This window comes from Chrysemys picta, chromosome 7 (genome assembly GCF_011386835.1).
Source record: "Chrysemys picta bellii isolate R12L10 chromosome 7, ASM1138683v2, whole genome shotgun sequence".
Lineage (NCBI taxonomy): Eukaryota > Metazoa > Chordata > Testudines > Emydidae > Chrysemys > Chrysemys picta.
This window is the reverse complement of record NC_088797.1, coordinates 44,179,544-44,202,537: the sequence shown is the minus strand read 5'-3', so window position 1 is coordinate 44,202,537 and position 22,994 is coordinate 44,179,544. Positions and strand designations below refer to the sequence as shown.

At 43.4% G+C, this 22,994-nt stretch overlaps 1 protein-coding gene across 1 annotated transcript in view; it reads right to left on the bottom strand.

The window, feature by feature from the left end:
• The window catches only part of STIMATE (STIM activating enhancer), a 111,734-nt gene that overhangs the window by 34,749 nt on the left and 53,991 nt on the right, over nucleotides 1–22,994 (bottom strand). The window contains exons 2-4 of the mRNA XM_005310144.5: nucleotides 20,026–20,074; nucleotides 14,385–14,480; nucleotides 9,827–9,948 (exon numbers count right to left, since the gene is read on the bottom strand). Of these exons, the coding sequence (XP_005310201.1) occupies nucleotides 9,827–9,948; nucleotides 14,385–14,480; nucleotides 20,026–20,074 (267 nt within the window). The remainder of the gene's footprint in view (nucleotides 1–9,826; nucleotides 9,949–14,384; nucleotides 14,481–20,025; nucleotides 20,075–22,994) is intronic.

The window sequence follows — 22,994 nt, the reverse complement described above, 5'->3', positions numbered from 1 at the left end:
AACGGTGTTCATTAACAAAGTTCCATTTATTTTATTTTTAAACGTGTGTTGGAAGGGGGGGGGGGGGGGCTGGGTGAACGGGGCATGTAGCTGGAAAGGATAGTCAACAGTAAGTGGGTAAAGAAACGGGGGCACGTTCAGCTTCTCTGTAAACAAACTAAATAGTCACAGGTTACCCTGCTCACGGAGGAACCTAGCTTTCAAAGCCTCCCGGATGCACAGTGCGTCCCGCTGGGCTCTTCTAATCGCACGGCTGTCTGGCTGGGCGTAATCAGCAGCCAGGCTATTCGCCTCAACCTCCCACCCCACCATAAAGGTCTCCCCCTTGCTCTCACAGAGATTGTGGAGCACACAGCAAGCTGCAGTAACAATGGGGATATTGGTTTCGCTGAGATCAGAGCGAGTCAGTAAGCTTCTCTGTCTCCCCTTGAGACGTCCAAAAGCACACTCCACCACGATTCTGCACTTGCTCAGACGGTAGTTGAAGAGTTCTTTTTCAGTGTCCAGGGCGCCTGTATAGGGCTTCATGAGCCAGGGCATTAGCGGGTAGGCTGGGTCCCCGAGGATCACTATAGGCATCTCCACATCCCCAACAGTTATTTTCTGGTCCGGGAAGTAAATACCTTCCTGCAGCCGTCTAAACAGACCAGAGTTCCTGAAAACACGAGCGTCATGAATCTTGCCCGGCCATCCTACGTTGATGTTTGTAAAACGTCCCCTATGGTCCACCAGTGCTTGCAGCACCATTGAAAAGTAGCCCTTTTGGTTAATGTACTGGCTGGCCTGGTGGTCCGGTCCCAGGATAGGAATGTGAGTTCCATCAATAGCCCCACTGCAGTTTGGGAATCCCATCGCGGCGAAGCCATCTATGATGACCTGCACGTTTCCAAGGGTCACTACCTTTGACAGCAGTAGCTCAACGATTGCGTTGGCTACTTGCATCACACCAACCCCCACGGTAGATTTGATGACGCCAAAGTGATTCGTGACTGACCGGTAGCTGTCTGGCGTTTCAAGCTTCTAGAGGGCTACGGCCACTCGCTTCTGGACAGTCAGGGCTGCTCGCATCCGGGTGTCCTTGCGCTTCAGGGCAGGGGACAGCAACTCAAAGTTCCAGGAAAGTTCCCTTCCGCATACGAAAGTTTCGCAGTCACTGTGATTCATCCCAGACCTGCAGCACTATGCGGTCCCACCAGTCCGTGCTTGTTTCCCGGGCCCAGAATCACCGTTCCACAGCATCAACATGACCCATTGCCACCATGATGTTCACAGCGCGGGGTCCCGTGCTTTGTGAGAGGTCTGTGCCACTCTCAGACTTCATGTCCTCACCGCGCTGCCGTAGCCTCCTCGCCCGATTTCTCAGCATCTGCCTCTGGAAAAGGGATGATAAGGTGCGAGGTGTTGACAACGGCCATAACTGCAGCGATGGTCGCAGCGGGCTCCATGCTCACAGTGCTGTGGCGTCCGCATCGTCACTCACCAGGAAAGTGCGCGAACTGATTGCCCGCCGGCGCTTTCAGGGAGGGAGGGCAGGAGTGACGGTTGGATGACAACAGTTACCCAAAACCACCCTTGACACATTTTTTTCCCCAGCAGGCATTGGGGGCTCGACCCAGAATTCCAATGGGCAGCGGGGACTGCGGGATAGCTGCCCACAGTGCACTGCTTCCAATGTCGATGCTTGCCCCGTTAGTGTGGACTCACAAAGTCGAATTACTGTCCTTAGTGTGTATACACACGTTTGACTTTGTAATATCGATTCCACATATTCGATTTAAGTACAATCGAACTACTCTCGTAGTGTAGACATACCCTTAGACAGGTTTTCTTTTCTTTCACATTAAGAGCACAAATCGTAGACCAAACGCTTTCTCATTAAGACTAAAAACATTTTTTAAAATGTCACCGGAATGTTCGGTGGGAACATCACTCTACCTTCATTATGGACAAAAATATCCAAGCATACAATGACTAGCTGAGTTAAAGGAATCAAATCTTATTTGCACAAAAATAATAATTTTTCAGTTGTAACAACTAGTTAACTACATACAAAATGTTTCCACCATATCAACAGAAATAGTTGTTTAAAGTAAAATTTTTTTGTAATGGCACTTATGATAGCTTAGTACAAAAGACAAAAACTAAATTCAGAGGATCTGGAGAAAATGCGTATCAACTTGCAACATTAGGAATCACAGGGCAAGAAAACAGATGAGATGCACATGAATAAAAAGATACAAAAGCTTAAACACAGAAAGTCATCAGAACCTTTTTTTAAGTGCTACATGAACTAAAAGATAATCAGATTATTGCAGGCATCAGTTATAGGAACCCAGCTGGAGAAGAACTGCTTAATAAATGAATTTGACGAGAAGTATTCTTAATTTTCGTAAATGAAATTAAATGTGAATGATGACGATATTGAGGAGAAATACTGAAACGATCCTGGTTCCACAATGGGACAGATAAAAATGATCATTCGTTAATTATCCCGATCTGAGGAACATGGTTATAGATGCCAAAAAATGATGAAGTAAAAATTGTTTTTAAAAGGGATACATCAACTTGAAATGTACAGAATTTACAAAACGAGTTTAAAGTAGTTTCAGGAACTCTCCCCACCAACTTTAATGGTTTTGAATAATAGTTTCCCGTTTTAAAAAAAGTCTCTGTTTGAAATAGGGGAAACTGACTGACTACACAAGGGAAAATAGTGACAATGAATATATAGCAAGTACTATCAGATGCAGAAAGTAGAGAGAGATTTCTCTCTCTCTCTAATTCTTTGAGCTGCGGTAAGCTTAGTTATTTATAACAGTAGTAGGTTAACAATGATATTTCAGTTTGAAAATTAAGTTGATTGTGTCCCCTTAAGAGAGACTATAGTTATCAGTGACTATGTGGGCAGAAAGGCCTTGACTTAGGCCATGAGCTCAACCCAAGAGACAAACTTTTGATCCTACTCAGGTCTAGGTGACAGCTAAGTTGCTTATTTTTCCAGCAGAGATGTGAGTTCATCATGGAGTGTATTCTTCTAGGACACAAAAGCAGTTCAGTTAAAACTTAAGGTGGAGAGTACAATAGAACAGAGATGTTTCCGACAAAAATCAGTTGCCTAACAACTACAACTCAATTAGGTATTCTTGTTTTAATAGAAAGTATGGAGCTAGTTTAGAGATGTGCATACCTGAAAAGTGGGTGTATGAATGGAGAGACAACTACCCATGTATATCAACATATTGACTAATTTCTGGTAATAGTCACAAACAAGAAATGCTGGCTATTAGATATTTAATGTGTTAAGTCCTAATGGGATTACTACTAAACTTTGGAGGATGGAGTTCTAACTTCTGTTACATCAACACAATCCCAGTAATGTCACTGGGGTTACAAAGGTGAGCTGGGTTTCCCAAGTTAGATACAAGTACTTAGGTAGAAAAAATTTCCTTCCTTCACCATCACAACCTAAGGTGAGGCTTATTTCAGTGGCACAGGTTCTCTTTTGTGAAGATTTGCCATGTGGTATATGCATGTCCAAAAAACAAGAAAAAATGGGCCTATCTAGAATTTTAAATAGGCAAAATAGGGTATGATTTACAGTGTGAAGATGTAACTGTGAATTGGGAGTTTTATTTAGTACTAAATAGTTGTGTCTAGAAATACTCCATATGTAATAAAATTTCAAGTATAACTGCACTGAAAAGTCAATTAAGACCAATGATTCAAAGTATCTAGGGACTTGAGAGGGTGAATCACCATTACAGGAAGCCTAAAGGACACAAATCAACTCTTAATATAAGAATGGGTTTATTGCAGAAGCACTATGTTGTTCCACTGTGCTGTGAGCTTGGCAGCATTTCTATTATAAACATCTGATGTTAGGATTTACCACAAGAAAACCATTTGTTTCGAGTTAGTCATAAAATTCACAAGTCTCCCGATACTTGTATTTCACAAGATCATTTAATTTTTTGTGCGCTTTTTCATTAATTACCTGTTTTTTTTTAAAACCATATGTAGTCAACTGCTAGTTACAGTACTTTTCCAAAAGTTGTTATTCTGTGTTAACAAAAGAAAATTTAATTTTTAAAAATTAAGTATCCAACCATACATTGTTCTTTTCTACATTATTTGTTTGAGCGTTAGTTCTGAAACTTGGCTAGAAGATTCCCAATCCTTTATCTTTAAATGTGGGTGGCTTAGTTAAGTTAAAGCTTCAATTTAAATTGATCTTTGACTGCAACCTACACAAAATGATCTTTAAAATCAAAATTATGTTGAATATTTTGGAAGACGACTAGCTTTTTTTTTTGGTCTAGTAAGTTTTCTTTATATCTTACAAAAAGGATAATACCTTGCAGACAGGCTTCCATTTGTATTGTATGCCATGCTAACTGAGTTTTAATGTTTTTTTAAACGTAAGGAAAAAGTTATTAAGTGCTCCCGTATAATACCCTAGGTATAGCAGCCAATTAAACTGCAAAGGGATTTAGTCCCTGTCGTTCGTGTGTGTGTGTGTGTGTGTGTCACTTCCCTGGGCTACTTCCCCAAATGGCCCCTCCCCTTGGTACCTGACCACACTTGTTCTCCTGGGTCTTTTACTCCACACCTTCTTTCTCCCAGTCTTCCCATAACATACCTTCCTGCTCCTAGCAACTGGCCTTTCTGAAGGGGCTTCCTTTTAAACTAGTCCCAGCTGGTTCTAAATGGGCTTCAGGTGATCTGATTAACCGGTTTTCTTTGATGGCTTCTAATCAGTTCTTAATTGGTTCCAGGTGTCTTATGGAGTCTGCCTGACTTAATTGCTTCTAGCGCCTTCCTGACTGCTCTAGTGTAGCCCCTGCCCTGGTCACTCAGGAAACAGAAAACTATTCATCCAGTGCATTTTCCTTCCACCAGACTCCTGTCTGGGTCTGTCACATATCTCTCCCCCCTGCTCAACACCAAGGGGTTGGACAGCTTGGGACAAACCATTGGCATTGCCATAGCGGCTCCCTGCTCTATATTGCACGTGGAACTGGAAAGGTCGGAGGGACAAAAACCACCTGGTTACTCTCGAGTTCTTCTCCTTGTTTCGCTGCATCCATTGAAGAGGAGCATGGTCAGTTACGAGGACAAATCTACGCCCAAGCAGATAGTAATGTAACGCTTCCATGGCCCATTTAACAGCGAGGCACTCCCTCTCAACCACTGCGTATTTTTGTTCCCTCGGAAGGAGTTTCCTGCTGAAGTAGAGTATTGGGTGCTCCTCCTCCCCGACCACGTGCGACAGGAAGGCCCCTAACCCCACCTCAGATGCAACTGTTTGTAGGATGAATTCCTTGGTGAAATCCGGGGCTATCAATACGGAGTTACTTCAGAGGACAGTCTGTAGGTCCGCAAATGCCCTCTCTGCTGCGTCGGACCATTTGACTGGATCAGGGCCGCGGGCCTTCATTAAGTCAATTGGGAACTTGCCCTTGTGGCAAAATGGGGGATGAAATGCTGGTAATACCCCACCACCCCTAGGAATGCTCGGACCTGCTTCTTAGGACTCGGCTGGGCCAATTTTGGATGGCCTCTAGCTTATTCAGTTGGGATTTTACCAGACCTTTTCCTACCACATAGCCAAGATATTTGGCCTCCATGAACCCTATGGCGCACTTGACAGGGTTTGCCATAAGGCCAGCTCACCCGAAGTGGGTTTCCCAGTCTGGGGTATGAATAACCACATAATCCAGGTAGGCTGCAGCATAGCTGTCATGGGGGCGTAATAGCTTGTCCATGAGGCACTGAAAGGTAGCTGGGGCCCCATGTAGTCCAAAAGGGAGGACAAGTACTGGGGATTATCCAGACAGTCCACTAGTTTGTCTATGCAAGGTATGGGGTATGCATCAAACTGGGATATCTCGTTTAGTCGGCGGAAGTCATTGCAGAACCTTGTGGTGCCATCAGGTTTGGGCACCAGCACTATCGGGCTGGACCACTGACTGTGGGATTCTTCGATGATCCCCATCTCCAGCATTTTTTTTTTTTTTAAACACTTCTGCTTTTATTTCCTCCATTTTGGCTGCTGGTACCGGGTAGGGCTTCACTGTTACTCTGGACCCAGGGTTTGTGATGATGTGGTGATATGTCTTGGTTGCATGACCGGGCTTTGTCAAGAATACATCTTGGTTCTGGATGATCATCTCAAATACCTCCTTCTTCTGGACTGGCGTTAATTCAGGAGACACCCTCACTTGTTCAGGGTTTTAGTCCACTGGATGCAGGTCTTCTTGAACAGCTGCACATGCCTCTCGGGCATGCCAGGGTTTCAGAAGGTTGACATGGTTTATTTGCTCTAGTTTTCAATGTCCCGGTTGTCGTACCTTGTAATTTACATCCCCTACGTATTCAACTATTTCATAGGGTCCTTGCCACTGGGCCAATAAGCTAACTTTCTGCCGTGGGTACTACCACCACTACTCGGTCGCCGGGTTAAAACTGACGAACCTTGACTTGACGGTTGTAGTAAGCTCGCTCAGCCTCTTGGGTCTTTTCTAGGTGCTCCCTCACTATGGGAGTGACCTGGACTATCCGGTCCCTCATTTGTAGCACATGCTCTATTACGTTCTTCCCCTCACTGGGTTCCTCCTCCCAAGTTTCCTTGGCTATTTCCAAGATGCCTCGAGGGGGCATCCATATAATAGCTCAAAGGGGGAGAATTCAGTGGAAGCTTGGGGAACCTCATGGATGGTGAACATGAGGTACAGTAATAGGTTGCCCCAATCTTTCCCATCCTTGCTTACCACCTTTTTTATCATGGCCTTGAGAATCCGGTTCAATCTTTCCATCAGACCATCGGTTTGTGGGTGATAGGGCCTGGACATGGAGCAGGGAACACAGGTCCTTCATTAGCTTGGACATGAAAGATGTTCCTTGGTCCGTGAGGATTTCTTTTGGTAGCCCTAACCAGGTGAAGATTTCCATGAGTTCTTTGGCAATGCTTTTGGAGGCTATGTTTCATAGGAGGACAGCTTCTGGATACCTGGTTGCATAGTCTAGGATGACAAGCACATACTGGTGGCCTCGGGTCGTCTTCTCTAGTGGCCCCACTAGATCCATGGCGATCCGCTCAAACGGAACTTCGATGATCAATAGGGGTACCAAAGGGGCTCTTAGATGTGGACGAGGGCTGTGCAATTGACATTTGGACAGGAGGTGCAGTACCACGGACATCCTCATGTACCCTTGTCCAGAAGAACCTGCGCAAGATTTGCACCTGGGTTTTCTCCGCCCCCAGGTGTCCTCCAAAAAGGTGACTGTGGGCAAGGTTTAATATTGCCCTCTGGTGTTTCCAGGGTACTAGGAGCTGGTGTACCTCTTGCTCTTACATGCGCACGACCTGGTACAAGAGGTCCTTCCTGTGTCTTGGGGTCCTTCCTTTTAGTAGCCCAGGTCTGCCCACCTACACAGGCGGCCCTTTGTCCTTGTAGCAGGATTCGAGTACCCAAGGCCTTGGCCGCCCTTCTTTCCCTTTTGGTCTTCCGGCCTCCCCCAGGGGCATAGTTCCTGGGATACTTCCGCGAATATTGGGGGAGAACGTTCTGCTGTGGAGGCCTCCCTCAGTTTGGGGAGCTCCTCTTCCTCTCACCCCTCCACTGGGAGCAAGTTTCCAAACCCGGGAAAATCTCTTCCGACGAGTAAGAAATAGGGGAGGTGTGGGACCACCCCTACCTTCATCTAGTGACATTTCCCTGAACTTCTAGCTTTAGTGGTATGATGGGGTAGTAGCTAACAGTCCCATGGACACATGTAATCCCTGTACATTTAGCCTGCGTTAACTGGCTGCGCTTTACTAGTTTACCTGAGATCAGGGTGATAGCGCTCCCGGAATCTATGAATGCCACGGTTTCTACCCTATCTACCCTTACTGGGCTTGTATATTTGTGTGGGGTGACTGCGACCTCCACAAGGTTGAGGACGGAGCATGGACTACTCCAGTCCCCGATATTACTGTGCATGGGCTCTTTGAGGTTGGGGCACTGGGCTGCTAAATTACCAAGCGCCTACACCAGTAACACCTATAATTGTTTCTCCTGTCCCATGGGTTAGGAGGCTTAGCCTCGGAGTTTCCCCACCCAATCCATTCCTATCCTCCTGGATTCCTGTCTGGTCTTCGGCCTCCCTCTTCTTCCACCTAGCGGTTCCCGGGTGTCTGGTCACCTGAACTCGCAGGATTGGCGTTAGTCGCCTACCTCATAAGGGGCCTTCCCTAGGTAGATGGGTCAATTCCCTGGCCATCAATAGTGTCTCTACCAGCACGATTGTTTCGTCGTAGGTGGACGGGTCATGCTGGCCTACCCATGCACCAAGGTCTGGCGGTAGGCTCATCTTAAATTGGTCTATGACCAACATCTCCCAAATTTTCTCTGAGCTGCATGCCTCAGGCCATAGCCACTTCCGAGCAAGGTGCATCAGATCAAACAGCTGAGATCTTGGTGGCTTGCTCTCCTGATACTTCCAATCATGGAACTTCTGGGTCCATGGATCAGGTCAGGATCTCCATCCTCAGTCGGGGGTAGTTAGCCGTGTCCTTGGCAAGCAGATCAAAATAGGCCTTCTGGGCTTCTACGCACAGAAAAGGGATGAGAATGCTGGCCCACTGGTCCTGTGGCCATGTCTCATGCTGAGCAGTTCTTTCAAAAGACAGGAGATATGCCTCTATGTCATCCCCGGCCGTCATGTTTGGTAGATGGCCTGCTGCCCTTAGGGTTTGTGTCCCTCCAGGCCCTTGGGTTCGGTTGGAGGGGGTCCACTACATCTCGGAGGAGAGATCTTGGGCGGCTTGGTTCACTAACAACCTGGTTGGTTTCTTGTTGTAATCGGGTAGATTCCTGCATTCCTGTATATGGGTAGCCTCCTGCTGGGCTACCGTGGCTTGTACCAGAGCATTCACCAATTCCCCCCCACCCCCCGACCAGTGGCAGAGCACCAGCCTTGCCTCGGGTGCGGGAGGTCCTGCGCTTCTAGGCGGTTAGGGTTTGCCTCAGAGGTTTCCTGTGACCCTCAATGTAGCCTCTCCCCCCTCCTAGAGGCAAGGGTTACAGCTTACTGAGTCACCTTCATCATCGTTCAGTCAACGGGTTTGGTTAAGAACCCTTTTTAGTCCCTGTCTTCCTTTTCAGGGTGTGTGTGTGTGTGTGTGTGGGGGGGGGAGAACCCAGGCCTGCCCTCTTCTCCGGGTTCCAGCCCAGGGATCCTAATTGGCAGCAGAAACAGGTAGTTTTTCTATATTACAGGGCTACAGCCCTTCCCTGGGCTACTTCCCCAAATGGCCCCTCCTAGCACCCTCCTTGGTACCTGACCACGCTTGTCCTCCCGGGTCTTTTATTGTGCACCTTCTTTTTCCCAGTCTTCCCACAACACACCTTCCTACTCCCAGTTCCTAGCAGCTGGCCTCTCTGAAGGGGCTTCCTTTTAAACTAGTCCCAGCTGGTTCTAAATGGGCTTCAGGTGATCTGATTAACCTTTTTCCTTTGATTGCTTCTAATCAGTTCTTAATTGGTTCCAGGTGTCTTATGGAGTCTGCCTGACTTAATTGTTTTTAGCACCTTCCTGACTGCTCTGGGGTAGCCCCTGCCTTGGTCACTCAGGAAACAGAAAACTATTCATCCAGTGTCTTCTACCAGGTCTGCACCCAACCGGTCTGGGTCTGTCACAGGATGCAAGTCAAGTGTTAGAATTGACTATTACACAACCATTTGTGTAATAATGTTTAACTGACCATCTTTAAAAGTAAGTGCAGTGCCACTGCAATGCTCTACTCTCCAATTCATTTAGTTACAAGAATAGAAATATTTACCATATTCACCAAAGCGAAGGGACTCCCATTGCTGCCATTCCACAATGCTGCTGACTGCACGCACACCAGTGTAGATTAGCAGCATCCCTAAAGTTGCATCCAGCAAGAAGTTTATAAGGTACCTGGAAGTGGGGAGAAAGTACAGGAGAGAAAACCATGAGCATGTTTTTTTCCCCTGGAGTTAGGGGGCATCATATTGCAGCAACTGATGAAGGGTAAATTTGCTTGCCTCTCTGAAAGGCCAGCATCACTATGAGATTTTAAAAACTTGAACAGTTACGTATTTGCCCCTGTTTCTTATCCGAGATTTTAAACAGTTTTAGAACTGCCCCACTACTTAGTGTTTGGCCTTCCAGTTAAATGTCAAATGAAGTTCCATGTATTTCTGTGTATAAACGCCAATTTGCATTTTATGCCCTCAAGTTAAAATCATTTCATCTTCCACTCTCATTTCACTATTTGGAAAGACTTCATTTAAGTGGAGCCCGAGAACAAAATTTTATTTTAAAAACACCTTGTTTCTTATATTGCTTGGAAAACAGCTCAAAGTGAAAAAAATCACACTCATTCCAATCATGGAAAATACTGACTCGCTGCATGTGGATGTTATAGTAAGGCACAGCTCTTACATATGTGAGATGCTGAAGCTATCAGTTTTTCTACTGAAAAGTAATGCTTGTAGACCCAGCTATGAACAGCCCGGTGCTGAATACAATACATGTATGGTGTAATAACTATAGAATACAAATTTAAAGTAATTCCACCAAACGTTAGACTGGACTGATTTAATTCCGCCAAGTCAATTACAGTAACTCCTCAAAGTCATCCCGGTTAACATGGCTTCGTTGTTACATTGCTGATCAATTGGGGAACGTGCTCATTTAAAGTTGTGCAATGCTCCCTTCTAATGTAGTTTGGCAGCTGCCTGCTTTGTCCACTGCTTGCAGGAAGAGCAGCCCATTGCAGCTAGCTGGTGGGGACTTGGAACCAGGGCGGACCGGCAGCCCCCCTATCAGCTCCCCACTCTCCTAAGTTCCCTGTGCAAGAGCTGCCAGCAGGTTAGCAATTGCAGCTGTCCCTCCCCCCACTGCCATGTGCTGCTCCTGCCCTCTGCCTTGGAGCTGCTCCCCGAGACTCCTGCTTGCTGTGTGGGGAGGGGAAACAGGGGGCTAATATCAGGGTGTCCCCCTCCCCCCTGCTCCTACACCCCACTTACCCCTTCTTCTCCATATAGAGCAGGGCGGGGACACAGACAGAGAAAGCCTGGGCACCAGCTGCTGTCTCAACTTCTTGATCCACTTAAAAAGACGATGCACTTAAGAATGGGTCAGCTTATTTAAAGGGGCAGTGTGCATTTCTCTCTCTCTCCCACACACAAGGTGTGTGTCTGTCTCCGTCTACTATGCTATCTCCCCTCCCCTCCATTTCTGCTGCCTTGTAGAGGCTACAACAACAACATTAACAACGTGTTAACCCTTGAGGGATTAGCCGAGTGCTAGTTCATCATTTAGCACAGGGGTTCTCAAACTGAGGGTCGGGACCCCTCAGGGGGTCACGAGGTTATTACATAGGGAGGTCGCAAGCTGTCAGCCTCCACCCCAAACCCTGCTTTGCCTCCAGCATTTATAATGGTGTTAAATATATAAAAAAGTATTTTTAATTTATATGGCGGGGGGTCACACTCAGAGGCTTGCTATGTGAAAGGGGTTACCAGTACGAAAGTTTGAAAACCACTGATTTAGCAGCAAGGCATTCCCTGAAAAATATCCCACCCTCTTCCACCCTCTAACTTCACCACCTCAACCAAGCTTCACAATCATCATAGCTGTGAATAGTATTAAATTATTTGTTTAAAACGTATACTGTGTGTGCATGTGTGTGTGTGTGTGTATATATATATAGTTTTTTGTCTAGTGAAAAAAATTTCCCTGGAACCTAACCCCCCCTATTTACATCAATTTCCCCATAAGAATTAGATTCATTTAACATCGTTTCACTTAAAGTCACATTTTTCAGGAACATAACTACAACGTTAAGTGAGGAGTTACTGTACTGTATATAGCCATTCTGAATATTGTAATTGTACGTATCTTCAGAAAAAGACTGTCTAAATCCCTTCTCCTTTTAATATATTTAACTATTTCAATAGTTATATAGTTGCTACTCTACTGTTCTGTTTTTTGTTTTTTTTTAATTTTGGCTGTATGGTATTCACCAAAAGCGGAAGTGATTATTATGGAATTTAAATGAATCATGAGTTATATCTTCACCGGAATGTCACCAGAACATCTTGTAAGTCAATGTATCTCATTTGCTAATCACTCTTGGCTGAACAAGGTAACAGCTCAGGTGCTACCAGTGACATGACATTAAACTGTTCTTTTAAAGGCCACATTGGGTTGAAAATTTTTAACATGAATACTTGAAACCAGTCAGGTGTCTTGATGGTAACTCTTTGTACTGCTACCTGGAATTCTTGCTTCCATGTGGATGGTGTGACCAAGTACAAAGGGTGACAACATTGTCTGTTTTACTTGCACATTTGCAGCAGGAAAACTGGTGTCTCAGAGAAAGCTATTGGCACTCTCTAGTAATTGGTGGTGAAATGGGTACTATTAGAAAGAGGAGATGGGGTGTAAAGGGATAAAATGGTAGTCTCCCAAACTGAACCTCAACACCAGTTTTGGGATTCAGAAGAGGCTCAACAAGAGTATAAAAAGAAACCAAAACTTCTGTTGACAAGCCATGTGGCACCCAAGTCTTAGAGACACTGCTTTTTGTGCAGAATTGGTATTTCCATAATCATTTTTTTAAACTGTTAACACAAGTCTGCTTCAAAATTATGATTAAGAGGACCATATAATCAATTTTTAAGTGTTTAGCAAAGGAACCAACAAGCAACACAAGTATCCCTAACACAAATCATTTTATTCCACACCACAAGAGGGCACTGCAGTCTGAAGAGTGAGAAAATATCAGGTAGGCTATATTATAGTGCAGTTGCTTGCTTCTTTCTAATTGTTTAAATTACAGTCCTCCTTATCTTAAGGTATTTAAAACCTGCCCATAAACTTTGTTCAGAGTTTTTAATTTGCAGCTCCCTGAATTCTGAGTACAAGTTTCTTGATGCCTTTTTGCACTCCCAGAAGTTAAAAATGACTCAGTTTAGGTGGACTGTCTAATGTGACAAGGTTCTGGCTCTGCCTCTTACATTCCCACAAGATTAGGAGCTACAACTACACTGAATTTTATTTCATGATACTAGTCTATTTATAAGACTTTTTAAAACTAAACCCTCGTGTAATTATTTGATAAAAATACAATGGCCTGCCAATAATAATTTCTTGATTTGCTGTAGAGCCACCATTTCAAATCAACTAACAACAGCCCACTAAACGAGCTCAGAAGCCTCTAAGCAAGCAGTGTCCTTTGGGGCAATGTGTGGAGCCAACCCTCTAGCTGGGATCCAAGGGTGTAAAACACAGGTCCAAAATTATAGTGGTTTTACAGCACCCATTACCAGAAGAGTTTAGCATGTAAGCTGTCGGGCAGGAGCCCCTTTCAAGAAAGACCCGAAACTATCCTCCATTTGCTTCTGTAGCTGCTGGTAAAGACTCAGGAGCTCAAAATTGTCTCAAAGACATAAATCTTCAGATTTAACATAATGGAATTAAGTGCTTATATACATAGTCACAATGCTCAGAGCATCAGATTGCAAAATTAATATTTTCTGTATTAGCCTCCTACATGCTGAGCAACATTTTTCAGCATTAACAGTGAAAGTAATACTGCATTAGCAAACAAGCATTTTAGAAAACAGACAGGAAAGCCATTATAAAATATCCTCGGACACCACTCTGACTTAATATTCATGCCTGATTGGATTAATATAAGATTTTTGGAGTGTTTATACATGATACTTATTGGAATCATAGAAGATTTGCTTAGCTCTCTAGGATTCCCTACCTCCCTGCCCCCCATCAACAGCCTTGTGTTACAATCTTTCCTTCTGTTAGGATGTGTTTTTTAATGATTAAGGTTAAGATTTTGTCACGGTTATTTTTAGTAAAAGTCACAGACAGGTCGTGCGCAATAATCAAGAATTCATGGAAGCCCACAACCTGTCCCTGAGGTTTGTTAAAGTCACCGAATCCGTGACCTCCATGACTAAATTGTATCCGTATTAATGATGTATTAATTTTGCAAGAGAGGTGGTGATTTTTTGGGGTGTGTGTGGGGAAGGGTGATGTTTCCTTGGAGATACAAGGTGCTTTCTCCCCTCAATCCAAGGTGTCAGGACACTCAATTGCCTCTCAATGATTCCCAGTTCATACTGACAAGGAAGTGATACCAGAATTCTGATCCTCCATTAGTTATTTTTAAAATGTGAGCTTTCAAAAGCCCCTCATAGAATCATAGATTTATGAAAGCCCCTCATTTAGCCTCAAAATAGTTTCTCAGATTCTTTTTCCAATCATCAACCCCCAATCAAATTGTCAATGAATCTCAGAAAAGACCTTTCCCTAAAGGGTAGTTTACTCAAATTCACAGCACTCACAGTGAACAAGGGTCCTCTTCAGTTAGGTCTGATAAATACACATTTGCAAAGTGTATGAACAACATCCCTATGGCTTGTTTGGACGTATCTAAAAACCTGTATAAAATAGAAAGGATTGGATTTTGAAAAGTACTTACATTAAACAATCAAAATACAGTAGAACCTTGCTAATTCATACTAATTAGTCAGAACCCAGTACTAATTATGGAATTTTTCAAATTACTGAGTCATAACACATTCATTTCTGACAAAGTGCAGTTTTAAATTTTGTACTTTGTAATGTACTTGTTCTGAATAATCAAGTTCTTTATAACATGAAACTTCACTATCAGCGCCTTCTGTTATAATTTAAGCAGTGGGGAGAGGCTGCTAGTATTTTGTGTGGATTACAGAATAGTATTACCAGGGCCGGCTCTGGCTTTTTTGCCGCCCCAAGCAAAACAAAAAATACCAAATACCTACAGAGCGGCCGGAGCCAGGGTTCAGGGGGACTCCCTGCACTGCAGATGTGCCCTGGCTAGCGGGGGGGGGGGGGGGGGGGGGAGGGGGGGAGGGAGGGGGGGGAGGAGAGGGGAAGGAAGCGGAGGGGAGAGAGAGAAGGGGGGCGGCCAGGGCTTCAGCGGGGTGCTCGCCACGTGGCCCCGATCACCATGCTGCCTGCTGGGAGGGCTCCGTGCCGCTCCGGTCTGCGGGGAGGGAAGGACGCGGGCTGCCCTGCCGGGCTTGCTACAGACCTGGCACCAGCTGGGGCAGATTGAGCACGCAGCCCACTCCCCTCCTCCGCGCCGCCATCCCCTACAGGGCGGCCGGATCGGTGAACCAAAAAAACAAAAAAAGCGGCCATGCTGCCCTAGGATGGGGTGGAATGCCGCCCCGTAGAATCTGCCACCCCAAGCACGAGCTTGCTTAGCTGGTGCCTGGAGCCGGCGCGGAGCATTACAGTAACATTAAAGAGTTTAATAGCATTTTGTAAACAAATATAGTACATAATCTTCGGTGAAGTAATATCTTTTATTGGACCAACTTCTTTTGGTGATAGCTAAGCTTTCAAGCTTACACAGCGCTCTTCTTCCTCGAAAGCTTGTCTCTTCCAGAAGTTGGTTGAATAAAAGATAATTACTTCATCCACCTTGTCTCAATTAAATTACAATGTAAGTTATACATCAAATATTACTGGCAAGTAGCAAACTAATTTAGAAAAAAGATCCCTTGCCACTATGGCAAGTTTTAAAAATATGAGTCCTTTACACTAGGTGCAGACTGTCAGTGAGTCCAGATTAAGAACATTCTCTTTTCTTCTGCACAAAATGAGAGGAGGCCAGTACACTTTTTATTCACATCACTAAGTATGGGAAACATGTATCAAAACAGTGTATCTGGATGAGCTCTGTTCGCTACTTTTATTACTTAATATTTTTCTCCTTCTCTTTCATTTATTATTTCCTTTACTGGCTTTTTGCATTAATTCAAAAAATTCTCCTTTTAACAGACCAACACAGTGTTCTTGCCCTGTATTCTTGTCCCCTAGCTCTATTCTCTCATCTTCAGCACCAGATGCGGGGAGTTGAGCGTGGGAAATGAGAAAACAGCAAGTTACCTACCTCATCAGCACCAACAAGTACCACACACATCAGCCTGGAAGTTTAGGAACCAGACGTTGTGTTTTAAAAATAGAAAACTACTTGTTGAGGGACATCTACTAGAATTTCAGCTCCCAGATTAATTTCTAATGTGTGGGACGCAAAGAGTTTTAGTTTTTCAATGACAAAGTTTAGGATTGGTCACTAGAAGCAACATTTTTAAGTGCTGAAGCTCATTGCAATTCCCAATTACTAGAACAATAGCACCTGATTCACATCAGCCTCAGCTGATATCAAACATTAAGGGAGATCAAGCTTACTTCATTGTGAGATAGAAACATCAGAAGATCCAATGAACACCTGGTTAATCAGGTCTCAAAGCGGTAGTCTTCAGCCAGTAAGGCATAAACATACTAACTGCCACTTTTTTGCCGCGTCCTATCTTTTTTATGATCTTGGCAAGCAGCAGAACAGGTGGGAAGTCATATAGGAAAGATGTTGCCAAGCTTCGTGAGAGGTCTCATGGTGCACCAAGAGGCCACAGAGGACTGCTGCTGTTTCCAGATGCCAAGTGGAAAAATTGAAACTGCATCTGGAAACTGAAATGAAGTGTCCTGTGGCCTATATGCCTTCCTACCTTTTCCACTGTCCCCGAGAGAGAAGAGAGTATACAATAGAATCTTGATCTCCACAGACAATGTGATAATGCAGAGGGGATTGCAGGAATTACTGGACAGATCTCATGTGTTCATTGATGCATGTCTGTGCATGAGATCAGCATTCCCAGTATGCTCCAACAAAACTGCATTTTCTTCCATGACACCATTTTTCCTTTATGGCCATCTTCATCTTCTATTAACATTCTGTTGAAAAGAGAACTTGTACCTGATAGCATTCACTCTAAGGCCAGGCCTATGACTGACTTCTCTGCCATCGTATGTTTGTGTTTATCATGAATCCAAGGTACTCCAATAACAATATCACAGTGTGCTGATGTTCAGGTCTCTCTGTACAAAGCCTTGATCAGTAAAATTGTCTAGGCAGCGATAAAAGTGAATTTTCTTCTTCCTTAAAGCTAGTATTAATACTATATTGATCATGGAAGAGACCTGGAAGCACTAGCCAGGAGAAGTGTTAATAATCAAAGTTAAACAAAACAGTGACATCCATATGCAAAAAGAAAGTTGTCTGTGGGGTAATGATCGAAACTGGAAAACGGTGACATCCATATGCAGAAAGGAATAGTTGTCTCTGGGATGTAAAAATGGGAATTTCTTTCTACGGGTGACTGGCAGAAGCCAGGATTGTAAATCTACTTTTCTGATGACTCTGAATAGCCTCAACTTCCCATAAAGTTTCCCACTGTAGCAATAAGAGCTGGGGACTGATTTGCGTGAGCATCTGATCTCAGTGCTGAAGGCCCCATATACCTACATGAAAGATGTGTCCTATCTTTTTTCAGGAAGACACCCTTAAGCCTTGGGATTTCTAGTTGAGGGCTCGTACTTGCAATACTGCCCACTCATGTTAGTACTGCTTGTGAAAGCATGTGAAGGCACTTAGTGTGTTTGTTGGAAGGGCCTATATAGTAAGGAGGCCATAGTTCGGGTAAAAATCTTCCCCATTTAGAAACAGTGACTCCCTGACAATATGGGAGAATAGTCACTTGCCTGCAAGCTAGATTTTCCCAATCTTACCTGACCCCTTTCCTGCTTGGGGGAGAGAGGCAGAGGCAACCTGCCTGGGCTGTGGAGACTGTGCCTGTGGGTATATTCACACTGCAATAAAGATATGAGATTGCAGCTTGTACAGGCCCACCCAAGATTGATGTATCTAGATCAAAGCTAAGGGGTATAGTCACTTGGATATGTACCAAGTCCTTGTAATCAGGAGGCGAGCCCCTGCTGCTGCCCCTGCTTCCATGGCTACACTGCTATTGTTGTTCAAGCTAGCTTTGATCTAGCTAGATTGAAGCTAGCTCAGGTATGCCTACACAAGATGCAATCACACATTCCAGCTGCAGAGCAGACATACTGTGCATCTCTTTTGGCCTCTTCAGTCCAGCCTAGCTTCTTTCGTGCCCAGACTAGGCTGTGGGGGGGAACTGTATTCTCCCCACAGAGCTGGCCAAGCTCCCCAACGAGACACTTGATTGGAGGGAGAGGGGTGAAGCAGGAGGCCAAGATCTTTCCTTTTGCCAATGGTTTTCCCTAAACCTTACTTATCTTCTGATGCCTGCAAGGACAACAGCTGATGCAAATGCCTCCCAAGAAGCAGCAGCACTAACAGGACAGTCTTCCCAAAGGCAAATGCAACCCCAAGACACTGCTGGAAACTAGATGGACAAGTTATTGAGCCAAAATATTATTCAGAAATTTTAAATACAAAGTTGAAAGTTCTCTCAGAAAAGCTCTGCAGCAGAGAGATCAGGCTAGGACACTTGTCACTGTGGAGACAGATAAAACTGAAGGGAGCTTCAATGGACACGACATTCCCCTGCTGCCAGTGAATGACAGATCTGGTTCTGTCCCCAAGCTGTAAGCAGGCTGAAGGAGCATACTCATGTATTTGGTGACCTTTGCACAATGAAGACTGATAAATAAGAAGGGGAAATTAAATATAAGGAATGCACTACATTCATTTTCAGAAGGGAAGTCACGACCCTTTGGATGCAGGTTCCATCAGGTATAAAAGTTATTTACTGAAGTCAAACTATTCCCATGCTGCCTGATGGAGAGGACCAGACTGGCTTCTTTCAGCCATAACTCATATGAAGTTTGCTATAAGTCAGTATGCCATAGGCAACCAAATAATGAGTTCGAACTCTACAAAACAGTTCTCTAGGATTAGGATATGATGAAACAAATAGCATATAAAATAGAGAATTTACCACCAACTTAAACACCTGAATAGCTGCATGTTGATCATTGGATCAGACACTGAAGTTACACAAGATAATGTTAACATCTTCAAATTAAATTTCATGCTCACACAACAGCTGAGAATTCCAGTTATGTGTAATGCAGCTAGAAAATTTACTCTCAACAACCAGAAGCAAGGAATTTACTTTCAAGCAGTGTCAACTTCTTTCATGAAGATCAGTGAGGGTCCCTAAATTGGCCAATTTTGGTGCTCATTTTAGACAGTTTTGTCTGGCATATGCTAAAAATTAAACTGTTTACACTAGGTAGTATATGTATTCAGAATGGTTGGGCCACATTTTTAAGCTTGGGTGCCAAAAAATATGTGGGCCCTAATTTTTTAAAGGTTTAACCTTAGCTGATTTCAAACAGCAGTTGTTTCTGCTCAGTACCACTGAAAAGCCAGGTCCAGGTACTTATTTAGATTTCAGTTTACAAAAAGGTACCTTTAAAATAGCAGTTCTATTTAGGTGCCTTTTGGCACCCAAGTTTGAAAATTTGGCCTGTAATTTGAGACCCCATTTACTTTTGAATGACTTAGTATTTTTCCTGATATTTTTGTTGTTCAATTTCAGTTTAAAGTCTTTTCTTTAAGAAATATTAGACATTTCAATAAATGAAAAAACAGATGACAGAGGAACAAGACATTTTGGGGGTAATCTGAATAGTGTTTATATGAACCCGCACATCAGCTAAGATTCCAAGTTTACCAATCTTTGACAAGAAATTCTGCTTTTCAACATTACGGGCCAAATTCTGCCTTCAATTAAATACATGGATCCCAAAGCCTCAAGAGGGATCACAGGCAAATTTTAGGGAAGATTTAGTTTGGTGTACAGAAAAGGGAGTAAAATAGCTGCTTTAAAAAGGATACCTCAAGCTTTCACACAAATGTTTTTTGAATCTTTAGCATTTAGACTAAGGTTTCTAAAGGTGTATGTAGTAAGACAGAATGAACAGGAAAAACGTACAGTAAAATAATGACTGTTCATCATTCCTCATGTATTCCCTTGAGTCTGACTATTAAAGTGCTTTCACATATTATACATTATATGCAAGTGATTATTCTTTCATTTTCCATGAGCTGAATATCTAGGATATAAAAAACATTCTAGGAACTATTAATAATTAAAGACTTACCATATCCTCCAAGGACGTCTTTCATGCTTTGGTTCTCTGAAGCGTTTTACTAAAAGAAAATTAAAGAAAATCAGTGATTCCCAACGTAAAAAATATATAAAAATTAAGAAGTAGATCAGCATATGGAGGTGTAATATTCAATACTATAAATTAAGTTCTTTATTCAGAAACATGCTTCAACATATCAAACTCTTAGGGACAGCCACTTAAAGAGCAATTGGTTCACGGAGGATAGGTACATCAATGGCTATTATCCAAAATGGTCAGGGACGCAAGCTCATGCGCTGCGTGTCCTAAACATCTGACTGCCAGAATCTGGGATTGGACGACAGGGAATGGATCACTCAATAATTGCCCTGTTCTGTTTATTCCCTTTGAAGCATCTGGAACTGTCCACTCTAAAATGACAGGATATGGGCTAGAAAGACCAATGGTCTGACCCAGAATGGCTATTCTTGTATTCTAAGCAACTGACTTCTTTTTTCAGTTGCAAGGTTTTCTCTACTTTGATAATCAACTAATACAGATTTTTGTGTATTATGTGCAATTACTTATTTTCATCATCCTGGTGTCCTTAGCTGTTATAGTCATTCATCCAGCAAATAATAATCCTTAATCTAAGGTAGCTTGGCTGGTTCAGGAAAATGCAAAACTTATTGCAGTTGACTTCTTCTGCTCCTTGCTACTTTGAAATAAGTAAATGTATGCAGTATAAAGCATAGCTGTGCAGAACAAAGTTTTTAGACTGACATGACTAGAAACTGAAAGTATAAGAATTAGTATAATTTACAAGGCAAAGGCAGTCTACTCCTTGCTTGACGAAATGTACTACTTTTATGGCTGGATAGTTTTGATGATCTTTGTGTAGCTTGCGTTACTCAAAATTGAAGCAAAAAGCAAAATGTTCTTTCACATCAGACAAGTCCGACACAACAGAGAGCATTTTAGTGCCATTTACTCCCTACTTACAAAAAATCAAGTATTGAGTGCTACCAATTATATAAGCCTACAAAAATAAACACTAAGGTAAATTGTTCACCCATTCCACACTGTAATGCATTCAATAAGTGATCTTCTGCTGTAACCTTGAGTTACTAATTTGTTGTGTGTGTCTAGATCAGTGTTTCTCAAATGCAGCTATCAGGGGATAGCTCCTGGGCAGTGATGAGAGTGCAAAGCAGTGGTCCCTCTCCCAGGGCCACCAGCAGTGGTTGGACCCTTCCTCCTCCTCCTCCCCTGAGAAATATATGCTGGAGGAGCAGGCAGCTAGTGAGGTCCCCACCTTCCTGGGGACGGCAGAGTTGGGCTCCAGCCCTGGAGTAGCAGGCAGCAGGCTCTGGCCACGGAGCTGCAACCCTCGGCTGAGGGGCTCACCTCCCCCCATCGCCCTTGGCCCCTGCCAGCCCATCATGCATTTCCCCTGTTCCCTACTTCCCCCCTACCGACCTTCCCATCCAAGGCTTAATTTGTCCCCAGGCTTGCCATGACTAAGTCAGTCTGCTGCCATGAAAAGTGATATTTATATGTTTGTTAATATAACTTTTCACAGCAGCAGACTTACTAGCTAGCAAGTCTTTTTAAAAAAGCAACCAAAAAAGCAAAAGAAACAATAAGAAAAAAGACAAGAACCTGCAAAGCACCTTATTTGTGTTTCTATTCTGTTTATGTCCAGTAAAAAATAGAGACAACTGTACATTATTCTTATTGAGTCTAATAAAAGATTTAATAAATTACAATGATTTGAACATGTGTATTTGCATATTTATTTGTTTTTCCTAAAGTTAAGTATTTTAGGAAAAATTGTCCGTGCAGCCACCAGCAAGAGTTGGTGGCCGCACTTTGAGGCCACCAAAAATTTTGTTGTAAGAACCCCTGGTTCTAGATACTACAGATGTCCGAGATAGATGCAGCACACCCAGCCACAGTGAATGATGGGGTGGGTGGAGAATAGATGGAATTAGTTAAGCTTTGTTACTTAGAGAGATCCATTGGGGTGAAGGAAAGGGGGAGAAAATGGAGGAGGCTGGAAGATAATGGATCATTTTAGTTGGATTTAAAGACAGTCAGTCACTCTGTTAGCTAATAAAGCAGAAAATAGCAAGTTAACACATTAAGGGTAAACTCTCAGATAAAGCAAGGAAATTCTGATTTAGTCTATCATAGTGGAAGATTCACCTCATAAATAGGACTCCCACATGGAGACCTTATGTATTGCAATACTTAGATACAATAGGGTTATGTAAAGATGCCATCAATATCCTGGCCAGCCAGACTGCTATTGCAGGTTAAGGTCTTGGAATCAAACAAGCCTAATGCATGGAAGTATTGTAAACACTTCACATTTCATTTTTAAAAATAAACTATACTAGTGTATATTTAGTAGTACGCTATGGATTTAAATTAGAACTAAAACACAAATGACCTTGCTTTGTTATGTTTGTTCGCATAACTCATTCACAAATTTCAGGGATTTGCACTGCGTCTCTGGAAAATGAGGGAGGTATTTAAAAAAAGAAAAGAAAAAGAAATACTGATGTCTCTCAGGTTATCTGTTTGATATTAACCTGCCTACATGCCAGAAGTTAAATTAAAGGAGGCTATAGAGGGGGAAACCCACAGTTCTCCCTTTTAGGGCCACCTCTGGTATAAATCTTCAAATATGGTAAGAGATCATCACTGGGAGATGCTACTTTCAGGTGCCAGTAAACTTAGCAGGATTTGTTTTGCCAAGGCTGAGATCATAAAAGACCCTAAACAGCTAAAATGGTTCCCCTGGTAGAAAAGGAGGAGGAACTGGTCACCGGGATATGAGGCTGACATACAGACTAGGAGAGAAATGGGAGCTGCATGCAGGCAGTCTTTAAGCAGGGCCTAGCATCTAGTCCTAATAGGATAGGTAAGATCCATTCAGTTAGGCCACAGTTATTTTTAGCCTTTCCTCTGTGTGCTTTGTACCTCTGAGGAATGAA